Genomic DNA, 25150 nt, shown 5'->3' with positions numbered 1-25150 from the left:
TTTTTCTCGAAGTGCATAATGAAAAAAAAATCTTCATCCTCTAAAATATTATTTTTATTTTCCTCCTGCCTGGCCCTGATACTCTTCCGTACTTACGCACACACACGTCAGAAAACATTTTTAAAAAATCTTTCCGTTTCCTAAATGTGCTTTGGTCACCACAAAGAAGCTACATTGCAGACTGTAGAAAAGTAAACAAACAAATATTTAGACTAATCCTAAAAAAATTATATTATTTCAACATAAATAAATCTTCTGATTTGAATTATCTGGTAGAGAATAGGTTTAGCTCTCTCTCTCTTGTAAGTACAAGGAGAATCCTTCCCATTGCTCTGCAGTAGTTATATTTAGCCTTCAGCAGTTTTCCAGAAGTTACTCTACACTGCAAAAACTCAAAATCTTACCATGAATATTTGTCTTATTTCTAGTTAAAATGTCTAATTTTTAGTCAAAAAATCTCATTACACTTAGAACAAGACTCATTACCAGAAAAATAACTTGTTATTTGACAATTTTCACCTGTTTCAGGTAAATTTTCCACTTGAAATAAGTAGAAAAAATCTGCCAGTGGAACAAGATTTATCTTCTCATTACAAGCAAAAAAAATCTTGTTCCACTGGCAGATTTTTTCTACCGTATTTTCTGGACTATAAGCTGCACCCGCTCTATTTTAAAAAAAAGATATGCAAGCCACAGATAATTATGTTGTTAGATTAGATATTTACTACATGTACAGAAGGATTTTGAACTGTAAATGATGTACATGTTTGTACCTAAATAGATCCTTCCTAACAGTGTCTTTTAACACGGCAGCAACTTTGCTGATTAAAACGGGACAGAACCAAGAGAAAATAACCGGTATTTATTTATCTATTTATCTGTTTGAAATCTGCTTCTACCTACTTCTATCTGCTAAAGAAGTAGTAACGTATTCTTCCATGCATTTATTTTGTCTTAGTTTTTTGATTCTAATTCCGGTTAGAGCGCCCAGAGCAGTGGAAGAAAAATCCACAGAATAGCTGCACCTTTGTATAAGCTGCATGGTTGAAAACCTACGGAAAAAGTAGCGGCTTATAGTCCAGAAAATACAGTACTTATTTTAAGTGAAAATCTACTTGAAACAAGTTATTTTTCTGGTAATGACACTTGTTAAGATTATGAGTTTTTGCAGTGTACACTCTACCGGAAACATCCCGGTGCCACGGCTAAGACACCAGCTATCTTAAGGACCTTTCCCAACCCCCGCTGGATAAACGGTGTTGCTGCACGGCACCAACCGGCCCCGGCGTTGCTGCTGGGTCCCGCTAGGTCCTGCACGTGAGCACGTCTGCGAAGGGTCCCAGCACGCTCTTGTTGAAGATGCACCTGACCCACACCAGGTAGGTGGTGAAGGGCTTGATGTTCTCAGAGAAGGTGTAGTTCTGCTGGGGGAGGATGTACGGCATGTAGGTGTTCTCCCCCTGCTCCTGGATCCACACCTCATACTTCACCTCCCTCACTTTCAGGTACTTCAGATTCCAGGGGATGTGCCAGGCCACCGTGAGCTTGGCCTCGTTGGTGTTCTGCACCGACGTGTGGCACTGGGCCTCCCTGACCCGGCCGGGGTGGACCACGCCGGCCGCCTTGTTCTTCTTCGTGCTGGGCTTGGACTTCATGCCGTCTCTGAGCACCTCCAGGAAAGACGGGACGTCCACCAGGGTGTCCTGGTAGATCCGGAAGAGCCACTCCGGGTTGCGGCAGCACAGGTGCCGGGCGACTTCCTTGCTGGCCAGGATCCTCTCCTGCTCGTCCTTCCCCAGGTGAGCGATCCCTCCCTGCTCCCAGGGCCGGTCCGGGTGGGTGACCGTGTTCTCCTCCTCGGTGTTCCTCCAGGAGACGTAGTGGAGGTCCATGCCCGGGAGGGAGGCCAGGGTTTTGTAGGGGGCGTACTGCTCCGGGTTGACGGCGAAGGGGAACAGCTCCACGACGACGGCCCCTCTGGGCAGGAACAGGGAGGTGATGAGCTGGGCTCCGTGCATGCTGACCAGCATGGACGCCCCGCTGACCGCCTGGACGATGCTGGGGAAAGACTGGTCGTCCAGGGACACGGTGACCACCCTCATCTGGAACTCCTGGGCCATGGCCATGATCAGCTCCGCCTCGTTCAGGATGAGCCTCGTAGTCGAGCGACTAAACACAACGATGTACTCATCGCTCTTCTCTCTTTCTTTCTCCTGCTCGGCACTTCCTCCGTCCTTCTCCTTCTCCGACTCCTGCGACGTTGTGATGTTCATTTTCTCCATCAGAGCCGTGGCAAACTGCCTGATCTCGTTCCCCGAGACCAAAATGTTGGCTTTGGGCCCTTGTGGTTGGACGAACCCGTACTGGTACCAGGTGGTCATTTTGGACAAACCCACGTAGGATTTAGTGAAACACATGAGCTTCCCAAAGTTCCTCAGCTGCTCTTTGAGTAAAGGCTGCTTGCTGCTGAGGAGTCGGTAGAGGTCAAAGTGCGGGCCTTCGCCCCAGCCCTCCATGAACACCAGGCGAGCTTCATTATTCAAATCCGAATACTGCTTCATGGTGTAGAAGGCTGGGAGCAAGTCGTCGTGGAATATATGCATGAGGTTATCGGGATTAAACCTGTTCAGGATTAGCGTCACGTCTGGGACGAACACAGGTTTGGGCATAAATTTCAGCGCTGCAGCCGGGAGCTCTAGGAAGTTGAAGTATTGGGTGTTGTGGTCCTCCACTGAAGACAGGTCCAGCAGGGCGGGCTGGAAGCGCCGGGAGCCCAGGTTGGGCAGCATGACGGAGGAGTTGGAGTGGAAGAACACGAACTCCTCTGCCTCCGAGCTGTAGCAGAGGTAGTCGAAGCGGCAGATGCGGTCAGTGTGCATCTTGCCCGTGCAGACCATGCGGGTGCCGTGCTCCTGCAGGGCCTGCAGGGCCACGTGGTAGTCGATGCGAGCCTGCGACAGCTCCTGGGACTGCTGCGTCATGTGCAGCTCCTCCTCCAGCTGCGAGGCGTGCTCCAACAGCTTGGAGTACTTCCAGAGCAGAGCTGCCACCACGGAGACCAGCAGCCCGTTGAGCAAGGCACCCACACTCATCCTGCAGCCGGACACCGCCGCCCGCATGGCCGCCGCCACTCGGCACCCGCCTCCCAACTCTACCGGGCCTCAGACCGCAGGGAGGGAGGCCAAGACATCTGCCGCCGGACAGAGACCTGGAGGGGGAGATGGAGAGATTAGGAAGGAGTAACAGGAATCTGGATGATGTACAGTAATCCCTGGCTATAACGCGGTTCACCTTTCACGTCTCGCTGCTTCACAGATTTTCATTGTGCATCGTGTTCTGCATTCTGATTGGCTAAATAGTCTCCCCGCTTCTTCACTTCCTGTGTCAATAACGTTGGTTGCTTAGCAACAATGCTGAGAACGGCCAATGAGCTTCAGCAGCAGCTCAAGAACGGGACCTTTGATGAATCGTTCATTACAGTCTCAGATATAATCCATGGTGACATGTTGGTTTATAAGAATCTTTTTGCCCAGAAGAAAAAAGAGTAACAACAACGACCCATAACTATGTTCTACTCTGGGAAAAACACACCTGCACCACGGGAAATCATTTGCAAAACACCTACAGTGCAACAGTTAATATCAATAACAGAATAAATGGCGTGGCATGGCGTCAGTTTGACGCAGAACCATAATTCAGGCTCTAGTCGTCAGGCCGAACCAACACCACTGATCCAGACTGTTCGGGGAGCTCCTTGCTTTTCTCAAACCGGCTGTTTACCTTTGAAAAACAAATGAACCAGTCCCCTTACCTTACGTCCCCTGACATCCACCCCCAATGTAGAGACTAATTACCCTGTGAGAGGGCAGCGAGGACAGAACCAGAGTTCTGCTCTTAACTCTCCTCATCTCCATACAGGAGAACAAGTGAGTCATTGAGGCTCAGACCGACCAAAGGCCAAAGGCCGGCTCAGCCTGCAGACACCACACAACCAGCACGCTGTATACGCATTTAAAGCTTTAGCTTACAACAAATGTATCCTCGGCATACACTTCTTAATGTTACACATCAATGCATATTTAGGCACTAACTTGGGAACTCAAATCTGAGCTGTGGGGAGAGAAACAACGACCGACAAAATGAGCTTCAGAGTCGCCTTTACCTTTCAGAAACTCACCTGCGTAGTAAAATAATTCAGCCAAACCAAGCCAACAAAAGCACTCATATCGCACAATATTTCTATGACTGTGCTTTTACAAAAACAACAGCTTCATAATCTCCAATGCATCATTATATTGCTGTTTTGCGCTCTCATGCTGCTGCTCCTCCGTCTCTGTTCTGCAGGAGCTGAGTAGTCAGTCCCCGGGCTATTTTTGACATTCATGCGCATAAAATATGTCACGAGCAACAAGGGCATTTTTAGATCAAACTGAAGAAAAGAACACGTGAACAGAATGGTCACGTGGCCATCCGAAGAGAGACACCTTTAATTACATTACATCACTGATATTTGTCATTTTTAAATGAATGAAACACATCTTAAACGTTACTTTTCTTCCTTACCAGATGTGCTTAAGCTCTTTGATCTCCACACGGGGACTAATTCTTTGGTACCCTTCCATTAAAGAAAGAAAGAAAATTCAATGGTCAGGGAAATAACTTGAAGCTGACAAAAAAATAATCATTTACTGAAAGTTGACTGATGAAAATCTGAAATTGCTTTTGCATTGTGGTCCAACAGAATCATTAACAAAATTAATGAATGGACAATGAAACTGGCCTTGTCAAATTATTTTCTACCCCTACAAAAGATTGAAAATAATGTATCTAAAGCGTGGAAAGTTGTGTGCTGTGTGGTATCACGGTGTTCACCACACTGTCCATGGAACAGAGCAAGCAAAGGAGAGAGTTGTCTGAGGCTATCAGAAAAAATATACAATCGATAAGCATGTGAAAGGTCAAGACTGGGAGAACGTCTCCAAGCAGCGTGACATTTCCTGTGACTACGGTTGGACATTTCTGTCGTGACTTGCGGAGTCCACAGTAGGGATGCACTCATACCATTTTTTTCACACCGAGTACGAGTATTTTAATTTGTGTATTTGCTGATACCGAGTACCGATACAATACGAGTTTATTAGAGCAGTATCGGCATCGGGGCATCCCTAGTCCACAGGACTGTAGCCAACCCCCCTGGATGTGGGCACGAGAGGAGAACTGAAGAGACTGATAATAGGAATGGATATCAGCGAGAACAGAACAAGTTCCAGAGAGAGTCAAGGGGAACTCCAAGGTCGGGGTCATCAGTGTCAGATCAATAATCACTGATGGAACCAGCCTGGATGACTGAGGAAGACTCCAATGTCAGAAGCAAATCATACAAAAGCCAGATTAGAAATTCTCAAAATGCATATTGACGAGTGATAAAGCTTCTGGGAGGATTCCTCTGGACAGATGAGACAAATCTCATCTCCAGTGACTGCCTTTTTATCCAAGCCGTTGTCATTGGTTGTTTTGTTTGTTTTCCCAGTGATTGTGTTGAACCCAGATCCAAGAGGACGGTCTGATTTGCATTAGTGTCCAGTTAATTATTATTTAAGATTTCCTTTGATAATACAGTTCAACAGGAACTGAAAACCCTAAAGCGATGGTTTGATACCAATAAATTATCATCAAATTTAAATAAAACAAAATGTATATTATTTGGATATCTGAAAACTAATAATCACATAATAATTATGATAAATTATTTTGAAAAGAAAGAGTTTATGATCATTAATTTTTGGGTGTTGTTATTGACCATAAATTGTGCTGGAAGCCACATGTTGATCATTTAAAGGCAAAGGTATCTAAATCATATATGGCATATATATATTTATTTTTTTTCTTTGTATTACACTGACGATATACACTTGTACTTTGGATTATTTGTGTTGTGGAAATTGTAAGGACCAATAAACTAAACTAAACTTTGGCAGTTATTTCAGACCATTGTGGTTTTTCTTTCTTTAATGGAGGGGTCCAAAAAATTTGTCTATGTGTATTTAAGAGAAATAGAGGTCAAAGTGGAGATATGAGTCGCTGCACACCAAGATCCCAGCAAATCGTAATGTTGTAATGTTTCAGTCTTCTAGTTGAGTAAATTGTTAACCGTTATTAGTCAATAATGGCAATGGCAAGATTATTAGTTAAGGAAATTGTGGTTGAGCAGTAATAGCAGGAATAGTAAGGCTAGCATTGCTGTTACCACTATTAGTTAACAATTGCAACTATTATTAGAGCTGTACTACTTCCTCCACTACTGAGGCCACACAATATGATTAAATAACCCCACAGCAACCATTCCCATTACTGTTACTGCACTGTGATAACTCCAATCTCTCTTTTATTGACATTTCCCATCCCAAAATGCCAAGGAAACATACAGCAGATGCAAATCATGCCGACATGGACACTATACTGTCGTCTTGTCTTTATGCAGACCCTGCAGGCAAAGCCCAGTCAAATGAAGCATGAAAAGGATGCTAATGGACAAGAATGGCAGAGACCCAATAGTCCTGCTTGATTCCTGCCACTACGCCCACAGGTGCAGATGAATGCCTAGGATTAGTGATGCACCGATTGTTCGGTAACCGAAATTGTTCGGCCTAAAATGGCAAAAAAACACTTTCGGTGTTCGGTGGAATAAGTGGGAAAAAAACCGAACAATTAATAACGGCGTTGTAAAATAAGGAAATAGACTGGCCGCTCCGTAACTGTTGCGCACCACAAACATAAATCGTTGGCCAACCAAAAACTAACCACATAAGAATTTGACCTAACATTCACCAGCAGGTGGAACCAAAACATCATAAAACAATCTATTACAGGTGCGTTTAGATGATGAAATCAAACAGCGAAGAGCGTGGAGTGAAGTGGTGCAAACATGTCAGCAGTGTGGAAGTATTTTAGAGTGGCAAAGAATAATACAAGAATGGCTGTTTGCAATGAATGTTCTGCTCAAATATCTAGAGGGGGCACATCTGCAAAGTCTTGCAGCACTACAAGTTTGATTTATCATTTGAAATGATAAAAAACCCTGAGCGCTTTAATGCATTTTTATTGTTTTAAGGCCTATGTTACAATGTCAGTTAAGCCTAACGTAAGCTCAAAGATGGCCAAATAATGTATTTTGCTAATTTATTTATTTTAAGTTATTGTTCTTTGCTGGTATAATGTCTGCTGGAATATTTAAGAAATGCTGGGAAATTAAAAAATGTTCAGTTTTTTATGTTCAACAAATGTTTTCTACCTTGTAATTTTGTAAAAGATTTTTTTCTTTTAAAAGCATGCATAAATCAAATGTATTTGATTTATGCATTGGTGAAAAAATTGGCAAAATAAATGAAAAACTGTGAAGAACCATGTTCGGTATTGTTTGGTATTCGGCCAAGTGTTTATTATTATTTTCGGTTTCGGCCACAAATTTTCATTTCGGTGCAACACTACCTAGGATGAATGCCTAGAATTTGGTTCAGTCAAGGACCTTAAGTTTCAAAATGTCAAATCCACTGCAAGACACCACAAGATGAACAAAACACACTCATTTAGCATGACCCATGTTCTGGATCTGGTCAAGTTACGTCCAAGGGGAAGCATTAAATATTCAGGCACTGTTCAGGATCCGGTACCTCCGTTTGACCTGCATCTAAACTCAAATCTTCTCAATCTTCCAGGGAAATGCATATATAATGTGGTATTGTATTTATCCTGACTATCTGGTATTTGTTGCCATTCATCCGGTTTATCTTGGTTATCTGATTTATCCTTTGCACACTGCTGCTGTTCATCTTGTAATTTTGTAAATCTGTAATCTTGTTAATATATTTTCAAGTTTGCATGTCATAGCTTGATCTTTTTCTGGTGTAAAGAATAAAACGATGATGCTAACGGCTTACCCGCTTCAAAATGTTCAGGCCTTTTTTTGAACGCTTAAACTAAACAATATTGATTTCTATTAATGTCATGTTTATTTCATTTCAGTATAACAGTTGTCCAATATCAACCCCTTTTGTGCCATCACCTGGTAAAAGATCATTTGAGATTAAACAAGCAACATGGGGCAGAATTTGCATTAGAATTATGGACTTTTATACAAAGTGATGTCTTAAACAGTGTTTGCACTTTTTGGGGTTTGAAGAAGATATTTTACAGTAGATTCATGGAGATTGTTCTGAATAAACCAAATGATGCCCTAACACAGCTTTGATTTATTTATGAAATTCATTTTATATTAGTAAATTAAGTAAAAAAAAAAGAGAAATATGTATCAAAAAGTATAAAAAAATAATCATAAAACTAGTCTAAAAGACTAATCGTTGGATTAATCGACAAGGAAATAATGGTTAGTGGCAGCCCTACACCCGTGCGTTTATATTATGCTCATTTTAAAATTATCTTAATCTCTGATGGCTCTAGAGCTGCCTTGCACCCAGCTTTACACTGTAAACCTGGAATTATTTCAGAAACGCAAAAACAGAAAAATCACAACAGGATCTTGGCCGTATTCCTGGAGGCTTATCAATGGAGGGATATAATGGTGATGATCATGCACTAATTCCTGCTGCTGCTCAGACATGTTCGTCTAAGACATAGAAACATTTTATCAACATTTCCTGTAAACAGATCCATCTAAGGAACAGAAAAACTAACGATGCTTCCCTTGGACTACTTTTGTCTTCATATATGTCAACAATCAATGTTATCTTGACGTGATAATAGCGGAGATGGACCACGCTTTTTCTTACGCAGGATGCACTGAAGTGAACTGATTTCTGTTTTTCTTGCTCCGTCAGTGTGAGACAGAGCAGATTAAAAGAGTCAAACTGTAACTATAAGTGCAACTGTACCCACAATGTTTTCAGCAGATGCCAACACAACACACACCAGGCCAGAAAAACAAGAACATCCACCAAGTCCTGGTCAGCCATGACCATAGAGACAAGTTGGCAATGTTGTGCCTGCGTGCCGTTGTTGGCGTTTGTGGCTGCCGCTTGTTGTTTTTCTACGGTGGCCGAGACCCGCCATTGCTGAAAATAAAAGTAACGCTGCAAAAAGAAACAAACGCCGCTGCAAATAAAATAAAAAAAACAACGCAAATAAAAAAGCCACAACGGAAGTGAATTACCAGGGACTATTTTTGCTGATGCACCGGTGTTGCACATTAAAAATTACACGTAGCGACGTTGAAGACTAACCTTCACTTATTTTCTCGTTCGTTGTTCTTCTTATTCCTCGCTCTTCTTATTTCTTCCTTTTCACTTACGTCCTCTTCGTCTTCTTCTTCTCCTCTCACATAAAAAACACTGGTGCATCAGCAAAAATAGTCCCCGGTAATTCACTTCCGTTGTGGCTTTTTTATTTGCGTAATTTTTTTTTTATTTGCAGCGGCGTTTATTTTATTTGCAGCGGGGTTTCTTTATATTTGCAGCCTTTGTTTTTATTTGCAGCGTTTATTTTATTTGCTAAGCGTTTATTTTATTTGAAGCAGCGTTTCTTTTTATTCGCAGCGTTTCTTTAATTTGCAGCAGCGTTTCTTTCTGTTTGCAGCGTTCCTTTTATTTTCAGCAATGGCGGGTCTCGGCCACCGTATTTTTCACTTTGTTTATTGTTGGCTTTATCTCGAACAACAACAAATCACCATCAAATTAAAAGCATCAAAATATCAAAAAAGCAAAGCAATTTAAGAGTCTCATCCAGAAATAAAGAACAACAGCAAAATAATGTGTTGGAGAGGGAACAGGAGGAAGCAGAACACTGATTTAGTCCTGTCCCTTCCTCACAACATCATATGCCTTAGAAAATATAAAAATTAAAAGAAAAGAAAAGAAAGAAAAAACGAAATAACAACAAAAAATAAATAAATACAACACAAACAATTAATAAACAAAGATCAAGGCATAATTAACTAGCCTCCTACAATATCCTAAACTCAAAAATGTAATTTCCAGTCACTTCTTTGATAATCCATGATCAGCCATGAATGCAGGGAGTTACATTTGTATCGTATATGATGTATCACATAAAGAACAGAATAATAATAAGAAATAGATACAGAAGGTAAATTGAGTTCTTTAGTAGGCCTGTGTTGAAAAAAATCGATTTTCTGATTCTAAATCGATTCTCATATTCATTCTTAAAAATCGATTTGTATGTCTAAAGATTGATTTTTTTTTTTTTTATTAATTTTTTTTTTTTTTTTTCATTACATTTTTGCCTGGTGAACTTTAATCCCAGTAGTTTTGAAAACTCCTGAACTAAATTAACTTTTCTTTAGAGAAAATGCTGGACATTTCAGCTTAAATTTATAAATGTTATATTAGTTCAATGAAGTTCATATTTATATTTACTAGAGCTTGTTTGGTTTCTCTGTTATGGACACGGTTTGTGATGAAATACCTGAAAAATGCCGGTGCTTCATGTACAGCTGTGTCTGGTGACAGAATAAATCAGACAAGCTAAAATAATTTGTTTACTGCTTGAGCTGTTGCAATTTCTTTCTTTTTTTGCACTTTAAATGGATATTGAAATGCCTATTTGAGTTATTTATTTCTTATTTATTTCACAATAATTATTGTGAAATTATTATTTCTTTTTTTTTTTTTTAAATATTTTTATCCCGGTTTTTTTTCCCATTTTTTTACCACCCCGTGCTCCTACCTACTGACAGTCCTGGGCATTGCCATCCTCTACCAACCCCGGGAGGGCCCTGCACTGAGCTCAGGTCTCCTCCTTAACCTGAGGAGTGAGCAGGCCGCATCTTTTCACCAGACAGGGTGGGGCTTCTCCGGCCGAACGTAGCGCGTGGAAGGATCACGTTATTCCGGCCGGATCCTCCCCACCCCATCTGGCGCCCCGGTTGGCCAGAGGGGGCATGTGTAGCCCAGGACTGTGTGCATGTTTTTGTGAGGGTAGCTCCCATTAGCTACCCAGGGGAACACGGGGAGAACATACAAACTCCACACAGAAAGATCCTTTCGCCAACCCCACCCATGGTGTGGGCACTGAAGTCATGGGGGAACTAACACGCACTTCAGCACCCACAGCGTCCCCCGGCGGGAATCGAACCCAGGACCTTCTTGCTGTGAGACCGCTGCACTACCAGCTGCGCCACCGTGCCCCCTGAAATTATTATTTCAATAGTTATTTTACAGTCATATAATCCAGGCAACACTAACCCAAATCGATATCGAATCGAATCGGATCGAATTAAATGGTGATAATCGATTCTGAATCTTAACAATCGGAATCGAATCTTGACATTTGAATCGATACCCAGCTCTATTCTTTAGAGGTCCTTATTTTTAAATTTGTGTTTTTAAACTGTATAGAGTTAGTGCTTCGTTTGATTTCTTCATCAAGACCATTCCACAAAGTTCCCCCACAGACTGAGCACCACATGCTTTTAAGAGCAGGACGTACACAAGGTTGTTTAAAATCTTGCTTTGAACATTATTATTGCTGTTCTAATTTTCACTGAGTCCATAAGTTTCAAAATCTGTAATTTAAGGAATAGACTAGAGGATTGGTGTGATCGAGATACCATTTTAATACAAGGTGTCACCGAAAGCTGATGTTAGAAAAAAAAAAGACTTTTCCAGGAGGAAGCCTTCTCACATTTTGTACATAGAAACACCGCAATACACTAGGTTTAACCTGCATTTTTGGAGCATCCGGTCACATTGAAGATAATGTTATGATAATAAAATCACAGGAAAGAAAGAAAGCAAGAAAAGCGGGAAGAAAAAGGGTCCCTTTAAGCATGCTGACAGGGAGACCTGAAGCACCCAGTGTCAGAAGTTTAGCATCTCTTTTTGTAGTGGATATGATAAACGCTGCTCTGATGTGGAGCGGTTTGGCATCCCAGAGCGTCTGATGCATTTTAAATGAGACTCCCGGAAAGTGGAAGCCGCCAGGCCTATGGGAGAGCAGCTTATCCAGTCCCAGGTGCTCATCACTCAACGCTTAAACACCCCCATGCTTTCTTTGGTACTAACCCTCTCCTTTTTTCTGCCTATCTACCTCCATTTGTTCTACCTTTCAGTCATTTATTAATAGATTTCACTTGTGTCTATATCTATATATATGTGTCAGTATCACTTAAACTCTTCATTTCCTTCTCTGCCTACCCGTTTTTATTTATCTTTGGACATCTCATTTCTAAATACTTCTGGTCGTGATGAAGTCCCAGTTTTTCTTTTTCTGCAATCTTTATTCCTGGACCACATGTGACCTGTCGAGCTGTGTGGGGCTCAGCGTGACACCTGGGAGAACTCATACCTGACAAGCCTCATACCCCGGCGCTCACACTGCATCTCTCTCAAACAAATGTTGGGACAGACGGGCGTACACACACTTTACTGTTACATAAACGCAGTGTGGTGCCGTCCAGCCCACTGGGGGAACAAAGAGACTGCCTGATAATGACTGCCAGAAAACGTCCCTAGACTGTGTTTGACTTGTGCCAGTCAGACTACTCCTCTATCTGAAAGTAAGAATGATTAGTCACCTCACTAGATAGTAAACTACTTCAATAAAAGCAAAAAGGAAAGTACACCAGCTGCACTTTCATTTCAAAAGGTTTTATAAATCAGAATATTCTAAAATGAATCTGCTCATATACATATGATATAGTACATCACACCATCATTTGCTCCACAAAAAACGATATAAAAATGCTAGAGCAGTGCATGGAAACATTAGGGCTGGGGATCGATTCAAATGTCAAGAATCGATTTGATTCCGATTCTTAAGATTTAGAATCAATTATCAACGTAACAATGGGATTGTTTATGTTGTTTTCACACCAACGGCTTCAGGTGAAGCACCGCTCATGCGCAGTTGATGTACCTGCGATGAGACTACGTTGTACTGAGAGTGTTTAATAAAGTTCCCTGTGAGTAAGGGTAATACTCAACTTCATACGTCATAAGTCTTGCTCATCAGGCGCTTTCTGTTGTAGAAGATCCGCTGTACGCACCGCCGAGTTGTTAATATTTCACTGACGAATGTCCACCAGAGCTATAACAGAATATATACAGTCCAAACCCTCATGCAGGACGACAGTCGTGTCAGTCGCTTCACGATTGACATTTAGAGTTGTAGTGTGAAAAGTTTCCCCACATGCGGCGGATGCTATCGCTAAAGCTTTCGCAAAGCTTCCGCAAAGCTTAATAATTCATTTTTTATTTTAAAGCAGCACAACGTAACTTTCAGCTTTTCTGAGTTTGGCGGCACCTTTTGGACAAAAGCGGTAGTGCTTTACCAGAAAGAACACTACAATTCCCATGAGCACCAGCGCGTACTGCCGGAAAACTCCTGTCCCGTCGCTGCATTTGTTTTGAGAGAAGACGGGACGCTTTTCTGTTTCACCAAGTGAACAGACGAAACGCAAAAAAAAAAGATGTTAAACTGCTGGAAAGGAACTGGAATTTACCGGGATACCTTAAACAAGGAAGCCGGGGAGCGGTATATGGAGAAAATAATGATTATTAACGGTCTGGATCCATATGAAATCCCTACTAAAGAATGGAGCTCCTCGCTGGAGCTGCACTCTTTAGAAGGATTTACTGCCGCAGTTCTGCACAACCCACGTCTTAGGCTAGCTTGTTTAGGAGTGTTTGGCAGCTGCTTTGGTAAATGTTTGACTCGCCATGTGTTTCAATAAATTAGTATAATAGTACAACATACAGTACATGTTTTGTATTACTCTTACTTTTCTTTTCTTTTTTTTTTGACTGCTTTGAAGAGGCTCCGAGGCGTGAGCAATATTTCAAATACAAATCAAATAGTTAATATTTTTTCCTCAACAAAATTAATCGCACCGCAGAGAGCTGGCCAACAACTGCGTTTAGCTGGAGAAATGGGGAATAAAACCCGTTTGAATGATCCGACCCCGGTCTGTGATTGTTTGTTTGTGGTTTAATAAACCCGTGTTTTGATCCGACGCCCGTCTGTGTGCGTGTTTGTTTGTTTACTGAGGAACGTTATGTTTGGTCGGACTCGTTACAGCCGCGATCCAACCGAGCCGACGACTCTTTTACTCTTTTAATTTGTTATCTCAGATAATTGGCCGGCCTCTGTGGTTCTGCCTCCGAGCAGGAAAGCGGTGGATGCTACCACTAAAGCTTTCACAAAGCTCAATAATTCACAATTCATTTTTATTTCAAGGTTTAATTCCTTTTTCCACAGGAAAACTAAGGTTTATAGTTAACAACTTTTATCAACGCTAAGAGAGTTAGTTTATTTGTCCACAAGTGGAGATTTGTCTACTGTTGTCTGTGTTGGTGCACATGTTGTACATAATTATTACCACAGCAAAGCTGAAGTTACTAAACTACATTTACTCTTTGTAAGCTGAATCCAAGTCGTCTCTAAGAATCTCTAGAGGGTGAAATATTGCATATTGCCTCAGCCTGAAATAAGACAATTCATGATACTTTCTCATCTCCTCATTTTGATACCTAATAATACAATGTCAGTGTCGTGTACATGAGACAACAATATTGAAGAATTTATGGTTTCACGCTGTGATCGGCAATATCGGGACCGGCAGATACTGATTTTGGTGATCGGTGCATCACTCAGACTGTCTTTCTTACACGACTATAATGTAACGTAATATTATTATGACTATAATAAGTAATAATTGAAGTAGGAAGCAACTTTCTTGCTTTTATCACTTGCTAACAGACAGCTGGGTTGTTCTGCAGTGCTGACGGCCATATACCCGGCCTGTACACTACATTGTTCTGTCTCCTCAGAGGATACAGAGATGGCATGGACAATCTGCAGAGTGTGCATTTGTGGTGACAGACGGACAAAAAAGAAACAATGGGAGAAGGACATGTCCTAAAACACTGCAGTACAGTAATTCAGCACTACAGGACAATAATGTAGAAACTTACATTTGCACTTCTAATATCTGCAAGTGTCTACTCTTTTAAGTTGAATGAATTTGAATTTTGAATGTATGATTTTGGGAAGATTTTCATACTATTTCATCTTATGTAGAACAGACTGGCATGAGAGGAAATCTTAAGTACGTGAAGCAAACTGAAAGTATATGGTCTATTTATACTACTCATAACTTTGCCAGCATGTACAGACCCACATCTATCTGCACAGATATTTGAAAAGAGCAAGATTATGTAAATCTGTCCAAAATCAAGTTGCTTTATATGAGAAACTTGCTTTGCATTTGCGCTGCATAAAATGATGTAGTGTCCTCGTCCAAAGAGTTTGATTATTATTCCAGTATGTCACACACATATCCAGTTGCTTCCATGAAGGTTGCTATTTCCGTAATCCTCAGCTTCCCCTTCGGGGAGCCTCTCCTAAAGGGAACGGACACAGCCAATGACAGTAGTCCTTGTCCTGCCATCTCAAAGATGTGCCGCAAGCTAAAATGCCAGGCCAAAAACAATTATCAGCAAGTGAGAAAAAGGCTCATTTACAGCTAAGTTACATTAACTGAGCATCCAAAGCAGAACAAGGACATCACTGCCTGTGTTTACATGCAGTCAATAACCCTTTTAAAACCTGAATATTGGCAATAACACGAATTTGCACTGCACTGTGTAAACACCAATAACCCCTTTGAATAACCTGAATTTGCTCATTTTCAGGATTTTTAAAAACCTTAATATGACCCCTGGGTTACTCCTTTTAAAACACGAATATTTGGTCATGTAAACACCAAACGGAATATCCCCATCAAACGGAACATTAATTTGTTTTCTGGGCATGCTCTGTTCACAAGGAATCCTGGTCTTTTGAGTCCAGGAAGTTCTTCTAAACACGGAGAAACACAAGACCAGGAGGAGACTAATCACTTCATAAATGTAATGAAGGATATGAACATTTTGGCATTTGTAGACGGTAGAAAAGTATGGACATAGCAAGCATTATTGCATTATTATTATTATTATTATTAATAATATTGCATTATTTTGTCTCGTATTACATTTGTGAGAAGATTTTTACCTTCCCACGTATGTAATAATTTCCTGCAAATGCAATAGTTATTACATTTGCAGGAAATTCAGTATTACGTTTGCAGTAAGCAAATTTTATTACGTTTGTGGGAAATGTATTACATTTGCGGGATTATTACATTCAAAACTGTAGATTTGTATTAAGTTTGTGGTTTATTACGTTTATGGGCTGTTATTACATTTGCGGGTGTAACAGACGTGTCCCAATGCAGTTACAGACTCAGTGGCGAGGCAGCTTAACATATTGCTCAGTTATGTCACCTGTCATTTTAATTTTACGGCTGACTTGCACGTCATTAGAAAAACAACAACACTGTCACAATGTAACCAATAAACTAGTGCTGGGCGGTATACCGGTTCATACCGAATACCGGGGTTTATTTTTCTTATGATATTAATTTTTCATATACCGTAATACCGGTGAGTATGTACAGTAGCGCACACAACGTTGGGAAAGCCGCACGGCGCTACGTTCCGCCGCACGGCGCTACGTTCCGCCGCGCCGCGCCGTCGTGGGTGGTGTCATCGGACTCGGTATTGAGTCCTTGAACTTCATTGGCCTGAATTAGTCCCGCCCCTTCTTCTGATTGGTTGTCCCTATTTTCTGACTATAACTTTTGAATGGTTTAACATAGGAAGTCGTGGGTGGTGTCATTTCTGATATGCTTATGTGGGACGGTGGCCATGAGTGCGAGGGCCCGTTCATCGCTGCTTGCAGCTTTATTTTTCTTGATGTTGCTGCTGTCGTTTATAGGTCTCTGTTACAGGTGAGTTAGCAGCATTGCTGCACATCCTGTTCTTTCTCTGCCTTAGCGGCACTCAACTTTGAAAACTCAATATACGTGTGAGAAACTTTCAAATGTCCTATCAGCTTTGTTGTGTTGAGATTCTGTTATAACATTCCTCCTCAGGGTATTTCCTTTGCTCACACTTTGCAAACTGCAAGTGTGTTGTCCTTTTCAGACATTGTAAAACTCCCATACCGGCAAGGCCGGTCATGCCTCCTTAGCAGACCTGGGTCTGAGATGTGGGAACACACACGTGGGCGGCGGTTTGTTGTTGTAAACGTCATCAGATCGGCTGCTTTCAACTTTTATTTTTGATACCGATACCGATCGGTTGCCGATCGATCGTTGCATCTCTAGATCTGTCCAGGGTGTATCCCTGTTAGGGATGGGAATCGAGAACCGGGTCTTGTTGAGAACCAGTTCCCAGTGTTTCAATTCTTTGGAATCGTTTGCCTTTTTCGCAAACGATTCCCTTATCGATTCCAGTGGGCGTGAATGACGTCACCAAGCACGTTGCGCAACGTGCGCATTCGCTCCCAGCAGGAAAACATGGGGACAAAGCGGCCTAAACGCTCGAAAGTTTGGTTACATTTTACCAAAAAGGATGACAACAGGGCGACAATTCTTGCAATGTGGACATTTTACCAAAGGGGGGAAACTGTTAGGACTCGGCCGGCTGATGCGCTGGGAGCGCGGAGTCAGCCGGTGTGTGGTAAGGCGGATTTATGGTTCCGCGTTACACTGACGCAGAGCTTAGAGCGTGGGGTACGCGGCGACACGCACCGTACAGCGCGCGTCGCCGAGTACCCCATGCCGAGGGCTCTGCGTCGATTTGACGCGGAACCATAAACCATGCTTTAGAAGAGCTGCGCACCCCGGCGGACAGCGGAGCTCCTGACACAGCTGCAGCTCGTCAGCTCATCTATGGAGAAGTTAAAGAGCATCTACCACTAGCTTCTCCTTTCATCAAGGCAGGGAAGAGTATCAGGCCAGAATAGATGAATGTCACAAGCAGTGACTAAATTTGTGGTGTTGAACATGTTACTGGACATTCTTGGGTAGCCTAATTGCTACAAAATAATTTGTTGTTTTTAGTTAATTTCTACAGAAGAATATTTATTTTATTATTATTATTTTATATTAAATACATATTTTACTGTATATTACAAATCATTTTGTGGGGACCCCCTGGAACCATGGAGGAGCCCATGGCTGGGGGTGTCTTAAGACCTCACTTATATTTTTTTGTTCAAAGATATAAAAGTTTTATATCTTTGAACAAAAAAGATCAGAGAAACAAAGAAATTGAAACAAAGAAACAATTTTAGTATCAACTTTGTTTTATTAAAACAAAGTTGATACTAAAATAGTTTTAGAATCGATAAGAGAATCGATAAAGAATCGAATCGTTAAGCAGAATCGAAAATGGAATCGGAATCAAAAAAAACTTATCAATTCCCATCCCTAATCCCTGTGTTTTGCCTGGGAAAAGCTGGGAACGGGCACCAACAAATTCCCATCATCCTGAATAAGAACAGGCAGGTATAGATATAGAGCCCTTAACGAACCGAATGACCACTTTTGTTGGATTTTGCCACCAGACGATAACCATGTGACTGAGTTTATAGGAGGTTCCTGAAGGAAGGTTTTAATGCTTTTTGCTCTTTGATAAGATGTTTATCATCAAGAAAAATTCTAATTAATTTCATCCTCATTTTATCAAGCTCTCAGCAAACACTTGGCTTCACATCCACCCGTTTGCTGCCAATGTATCCGAGTTGGCATGTTTCTCCTGAAGACGTTTCAACTCCGTTCTGTGGCAAAATCCAGTTCCTGAAAAAATACTGCATTATAAATCAAACCTACTTTGGACTGATGGAATGAGAAGTGTCCACAACTTCAAAGTACACCTGTGCATTTACTGTAAAGTTAATGACTGCCATCTCTCCCACTAATTTACCAGACGTGCAATCTTGCACAATCAATCAATGAGTGTGGAAATGTGGTGGTTTTTCTTCAAGCAGTCATCTTCATGTTCAGCTGAAACTGCACAGCAAACATTTTGGCATCATCTCCTTGTCAAATGCAGATCTGTGATTCATCACCGAATATGACTTTCACCCAATAATTTACAGTCAATAACAAAGTGTTATTGATGGTTTGCATTTGTTTTGTTAAATTCTTCAGGCAGATTTCTAACAGTTTGGTCAAAAACACCTGTTTTTCATTCACATCTTTTTTTTCCATGGCATAATGGTTTGTTCAGTCGCGACGTCATCTCTGGTCAATCTCTACCTCGCTCTTAGAATCTTTCCTTTTTATTTGTGCTTTCTCCAAATGTTAGGCACAGCTATTTGGCAACAACAAACATCTTTTCTCAGACTCTGCGCTGAATTCTCATTCAACACTTTTACATCCTTAGCCGCTATTCAAGTGATGCATGGACTTGAATGCAAACAACAGGAAGAACAGATTTCTGTGTGTTTCCTCTGACAGTCGACAGCCACTTTACTAAAGCCGAAAAAGGCCTAATTCTAGTCAGCATATTAGCATTCAGTCCACCCCTCTTTTAAACATCCATCAATAAACATCTACTTATCTGCATTTGGGCTGAAGCCTTAGCAGAGAGGACCCAACTTCGCTCTCCCAGGCCACACACACTCATCTTGCCTTTTGACTCAATTCTCTCCTCACCACAACGGACTAATGCCAAGTCCAGATTACTGCTGACGCTGCACCAATTCCACCTGTAAATGTCTCACTTAAGTATCTTGGAGTTGTGAATGTGACCATGAGGTGCTGAAACTCCTGCACTTGAGACATCATTTTGACTGAGAACTAGGCCTGTGTTGAAAAGATTGATTTTCCGATTCTAAATCGATTCTCATATTAATTCCTAAAAATCCATTCATACGTCTGAAGATCGATTTTTTTTCTCATCATTACAACTTTTGGTATTTTTTTGTTTATGTCCAAAAAAGGAATGTTTTGTTGGACACGAGCATAACTACTGCAATGTTTTTGCCTTTAAATATGTTTAAAAGGTATGAAAACATTAAAGTTTTCAGTTATAATTGCATAAATAGTCTATATTTCTTTGCTTTATATACCGTCTTGGGGTTACATTTGCATAAAATGCTAAAAACCAAATTGTCATAAATGAGAAAAAATGAAACCGATTTCATACGGCCTCTGTTTGCTGCCCTGGATGTGTTTGATAATTCTGACCCACACAATGTTTCTGTAAGCAGTTATAGCAGCATTCTGGGATAGGGATGCCCCGATACCGATACTGGTAGCGATACTGCTCTCATATACTCGTAAAAATTCTCCAATACGACGCACCGATACTTCATTGTTGTTGTAGTTACTGATTAGTGACTCTATGGGGAGATGTTGAGCTGCAGTCAGTGGTGATGAGAAGAGAGTGATACATGAGTGAGACTGGCAGCTCCGTTTCAGGCAAGATAGCAACAATTAATGCAGCGGGACGTCAGCAGTGTGGACATATTTCAGAATAAGAGACGACGACAGAAGCAAGACAGACTGAAACTACTGCTGCTAAGGTGTTAAGAGGAGGGAAGGAGAATACGTCGTTTAATACCAGCAACTTGATAAAACATCTCAAAACGCATCATAAAGCTGAGGATACAGAGTTTACTAATGCTACTGCAAGAACACAACAGCAACATTAGCTCAGGTTCTGCAAAAGAGACAGATAATGGAAAGAGACCATCCACGGGCCGTGTTGGGACTCAGCGGGCTGTCGGCGTGGCACCTGGCCGGGGGGCTGACCGGGCCGCGGAGGAAAGCCCAGCCGGCTGAGTTTTGTTTAAAATAGTTATTCTACTCATTTTATTTATTTTTAGTGACTTTATCTGTTGCAAATAAAACCCGTCTTCCAATTCATTGCATTTTTCATTGCATTTTTAGCCTAGTTATTTTTGTGGTAGAAGTATCGTATTGGTACTCGGTATCGGCAAGTACACAAATTAAAATACTCGTACTCGTTGTGAAAAAAATGCTATCGGAGCATCCCTATTCTGGGAGGTGATTGGTCCTTACAGCATCATTAGCTGCCAATACTTGCTGTTTAATCTCAATATAATACTAGTATTAATATGTTGCAACAGCTGAAAAAACATTTTTTATAACACTAACCCAAATCAATATCGGAATCGAATCAAGGCTAGTAATCGATTCTGAATCTTAAGAATCGGAATTGAATCAATTCTTGACATTGGAATGGATCCCCAGCCCTACTGAGAACCATGGTTTCAGATTTGGAAGTGATGATTCTTGTCCCTACTGAGTCACACTTGGTGGTAAAACCCTCCAGTGAGAACTAGAGCCTCATTCCACGATGTCAACCACATCATTTTTTCCATTTCATTTCATTTATTCCATTCATGGTATATATATTCTTAATAATGTTGTACAAAATTCCATATATAATCCATATAAAAATAAATAAAAACCAGACTTTCAATTAGCTGCAAGACGGTTTAAATTTTGATTGGCTCTAAAAATACTCGAGCAAACCATCAGGCAGCTCAGGCCCGGTAATACTACTAACACTCAGAGAGGGGGTGGGATGCTGTTGACCTCAACTACAGATGTAAAGAAACCGTGGAGTAATTAGACAATCTTTTTCAATCCCAGTTTTGTTGCTATAGGAATCAAAACAGTAAAGTATGGCAGCCTTTACTCCTTGGTGTACTGCTGAAGTGACTGTGTACCATTTCTGCCTTGCATTTCTCTCTAAGAGAGGACCAAAGATTTGCGGCACGTGCATCAGCTCCATCACAACCCATCTGTGTCAAGATCACCTACATAATCTTCTGACAGCATGTATCTCTCTGCAGAGATGTTTCAGTGCACCCTGGAGGAAAATGTTATGAGATACAGGCATAATCTGAAGCGCACTTACTGTCTACGCCTGTATCAGATATGAATAGCCATGTAAATCAATTCAGTCCAGCACCAAACACATGAATATCAATTACTTCCCCCTTGAAGAGGGAAGAACATTTACAGAGGGCGATCGAAGTCCCTTTAGCATCCAAGATCGCATAACAGTTATGGGAAAACTGGTAAACGCAGTAGTTTTAATTTATTTCCAAAGACAAGATCAGAAATACAGATTAAAGAGAAAGTATAATGTGGAGAACTTTAGGTCTTTAAGGGACCAGACTACCGATTGTCTCCACTTGTTTCAGAAACATGTGCAGCTAAATCACAGTGCAGAACTGCATAAATATAACTCACAGATTCCAAGGGGGCTCATTATAAGATAATCCTATTTTTCAATTATCAGGCCATGCAGGAGAGAACGCTCAAATAAAACACTGAAACAATGACTTCAACATCTGATTTAGATTTCAGAACATTTGCCACCATTATCTTAGATCGGAAGAACTAGTCAGCAATTGTAAACCGATCAGTTTTCATTTGCTCAGGCTGTTCAGTTACAACACTTTACACTATATCAAACACCGTTGTCTGCCTTTTTTTTCATATTTAATCCAGTGAAGCATTTTTAATTATTGTATTCTTCAGATAGAAACATAAATATGTAGGGAAATCTTATTTGCTATAGACGCTCATTGACTAGAGGTCAGTTTTCGACTACAGTATATCCAAAAATAAATTACTGGTTCTTTAGAAATGTGAAATCTACGGAAGGGCCAGGCAGGAGAAAAAATATTTGAGAGGGGAAGATTTTTTATTTTAATCGTGCACTTCGAGAAAAAAGTCGAAATGTCGAGATTAATGTTGAAATACATTTTCAAGAATAAAGTCGAAATTTCCTGAATGAAGTCGAAATTTTGTCTTTTTTCTCAACATTTCAACTTTATGAAATTTTGACTTTTTTTCTCGAAATTGTACTTGAACATTATTCTCGACATTTCGACTTGTTTCCTCAACATTTCAACTTTATTAACAACATTTTTACTTTTTTCTTGAAATTGTATTTCAACATTAATCTCGACATTTTGACTTTTTTCTCGACATTTCGACTTTTTTCTTGAAGTGCATAATGAAGAAAAAAAAATAATAAATCTTCCTCCTCTCAAATATTATTCTTTCCTTGCCAATGAACACATGAGACAGTCTGTTACAGTACTGCAAAGCAAACGTCAAGTTTCACAATGTCCTTTGTCTCATTGTTTCTGGACAGACATACACAATTGGATTTCTCTTAAAATTAATAATGTTCAACCTTTTGAATTAAGCCATATTATTTTCTCCATTGATGATTTGGAATTTTCTGTTTCTGATATTATTAATATAATTTTGTTACTGGGTAAGTACCATATTCATTGTGCCAAATGGAGAAATTGTAAACCCTCCTTCCTTCCGGGGTTTTATTAACAATTTTAAGATTTTTTTCACACATCTCAAAAGAGTAAAAAAAATAAAATGCAAGTAAAATAAGTCTAGACATTGCTCGTTATTTGTTATTCTAATTTAATAATTCCTCTCCTTTTCTATGCTCCATTATGTGAATTTAAATGCTAAATTTAATTTGTTATTCATATGCACCTTTTAATTCTTAGAGCGCCTTGTTTTTTGTATTCCTTACAAGAATAGGGATGGGAATCGAGAACCGGTTCTTGTTGAGAACCGGTTCCCAGTGTTTCAATTCCTTTGGAATCGTTTGCCTTTTTTGCAAACGATTCCCTTATCAATTCCTAAGTTTGTGGTGTTGAACATGTTACTGGACATTCTTGTGTAATTGCCACAGAATAATTTGTTGTATTTAGTTAATTTCTACAGAAGAATATTTATTTGATTATTATTATTTTATATTAAATACATATTTTATATTAAATAATGTTGTGGGGACCCCCTGGCACCATGGAGGAGCCCAAGGCTGGGGGCGTCTTAACACCTCACTTGTATTCTTTTGTTCTCCTTGTTTCCAAATGAGAATGTATAGAGAATCTAATCGTTAAACAGAATCGAAAATTGAATCGGAATCAATAAAAGAATCAATTCCCATCCCTATACAAGAATCCCCATTTTTTTTCCTTTTTCATATTGCATTTAAATTTATATATATATATATATATATATATATATATATATATATATATATATATATATATATTCTCAATGAGAATGTAATGTGTAAATTTAGGTGAGGTGAACTGTAGAATAATTTTTATTATAATTTGATATAGGTCTTTTGTTCATTGTTTTGGTTTAAATGTTGAGCTGTCAAGCTGTTAATGAGAAACAGGGGTGGTATTTTTCTTCTTCCCACTCCCTTTCGAGCGTTAACAAATTAATTTGTATTTTGAACCTTCACCTGACAAAGGTATTTGTTTGATTTTCTGTTGCACGCAGGTCACTTATGTTATGTTGTATTGCTCAAAATAAATATGAATTGAATTGAATGAAGTTTTGTTAAAAAAAAAAACAAAAAAAAACATTAAGTTTCAGTTGTATTTCCAGGTAAGAATCAGTACTTTTTAAAGAGTTGCATGTGATGGTGATGTGAAGATCCACCTCTAAAGCCTGGTTTATGGTTCCGCGTTAAATCGTACCATACGGTGCACCCTACGGTACGCGTCGCCGCGTACCCTACGCCGTAACGGTGTAACGCGGAACCATAAATCAGCCTGGATGAACACCATAGCGGTCCACGGTGCGAGCTTCCCAGAGCCGGTGACAGCGGGACTGGGAGGACTTTCACCGGCACAGCGAGGACACAAACAACAGATAAAAGCTTGGTTTGTCTTACGGGAAGTGTTTAGCTTTAGTCCGAGAGGACAGCTGTGTTAGATCAGCGAGGCATCTGCAGCGGCTCCCAGAGGCATGGTGACCGGGGCGAGGAGCGGCGAGCTGCGGAGGAGGACCGGGGGACTCGGTCCTTACATTCCCATGCAGAGTCACCACCGAAGCATGTTCCTACTACCGTACAGACCGGCAGGAGAGCCCGGAGGAGACGGACAGAGACGGGAGGACACGCACCGAGACTACGGCTGCCTGCTTAAGGCTGATTTATGCTTCCGCGTTACACCGACGCAGAGCCAACGACGTAGGTTACGCGTCGCCGTGTCCCTACGCCGTCGATTTAACGCGGAACCATAAATCAGGCTGTACCGACTCCGTCCCGCTCAGGCTCCGCCCCCCCTCCACCACGCTCTCGCGCCGACATCTCGCGATGATACACGAGGTCTGAGTTACACGCGTTCTGTGGCAAAGATAGAAATATTGATTGATTGATTGATTACTTCCAGTGTTGCAGCACTGCCACAAAACAAAACCATGCTGCACATTTCACAAATCAGAATCATGTTCATTTGGCCAAGTCAGGTC

General features: G+C 40.8%; 1 protein-coding gene across 1 annotated transcript; it reads right to left on the bottom strand.

Annotated features, from left to right (window-relative positions):
• Positions 1-1304: 1304 nt before the first annotated feature.
• LOC133440849 (protein O-linked-mannose beta-1,4-N-acetylglucosaminyltransferase 2-like) lies at positions 1305-24795 on the bottom strand. The gene is made up of 2 exons (XM_061718177.1): positions 24573-24795; positions 1305-3208 (listed from the first exon to the last, which is right to left on the bottom strand). Exon 2 carries the CDS (start codon positions 3117-3119, stop codon positions 1305-1307), a length of 1815 nt encoding a protein of 604 aa, XP_061574161.1. The 5' UTR covers positions 3120-3208; positions 24573-24795.
• Between the last annotated feature and the right edge of the window lie 355 nt (positions 24796-25150).

Source organism: Cololabis saira, chromosome 3 (assembly GCF_033807715.1).
Source record: "Cololabis saira isolate AMF1-May2022 chromosome 3, fColSai1.1, whole genome shotgun sequence".
NCBI classification, from domain to species: domain Eukaryota; kingdom Metazoa; phylum Chordata; class Actinopteri; order Beloniformes; family Belonidae; genus Cololabis; species Cololabis saira.
Note: the sequence above shows the minus strand (reverse complement) of the source record. Positions and strands in the feature narration are given on the sequence as shown.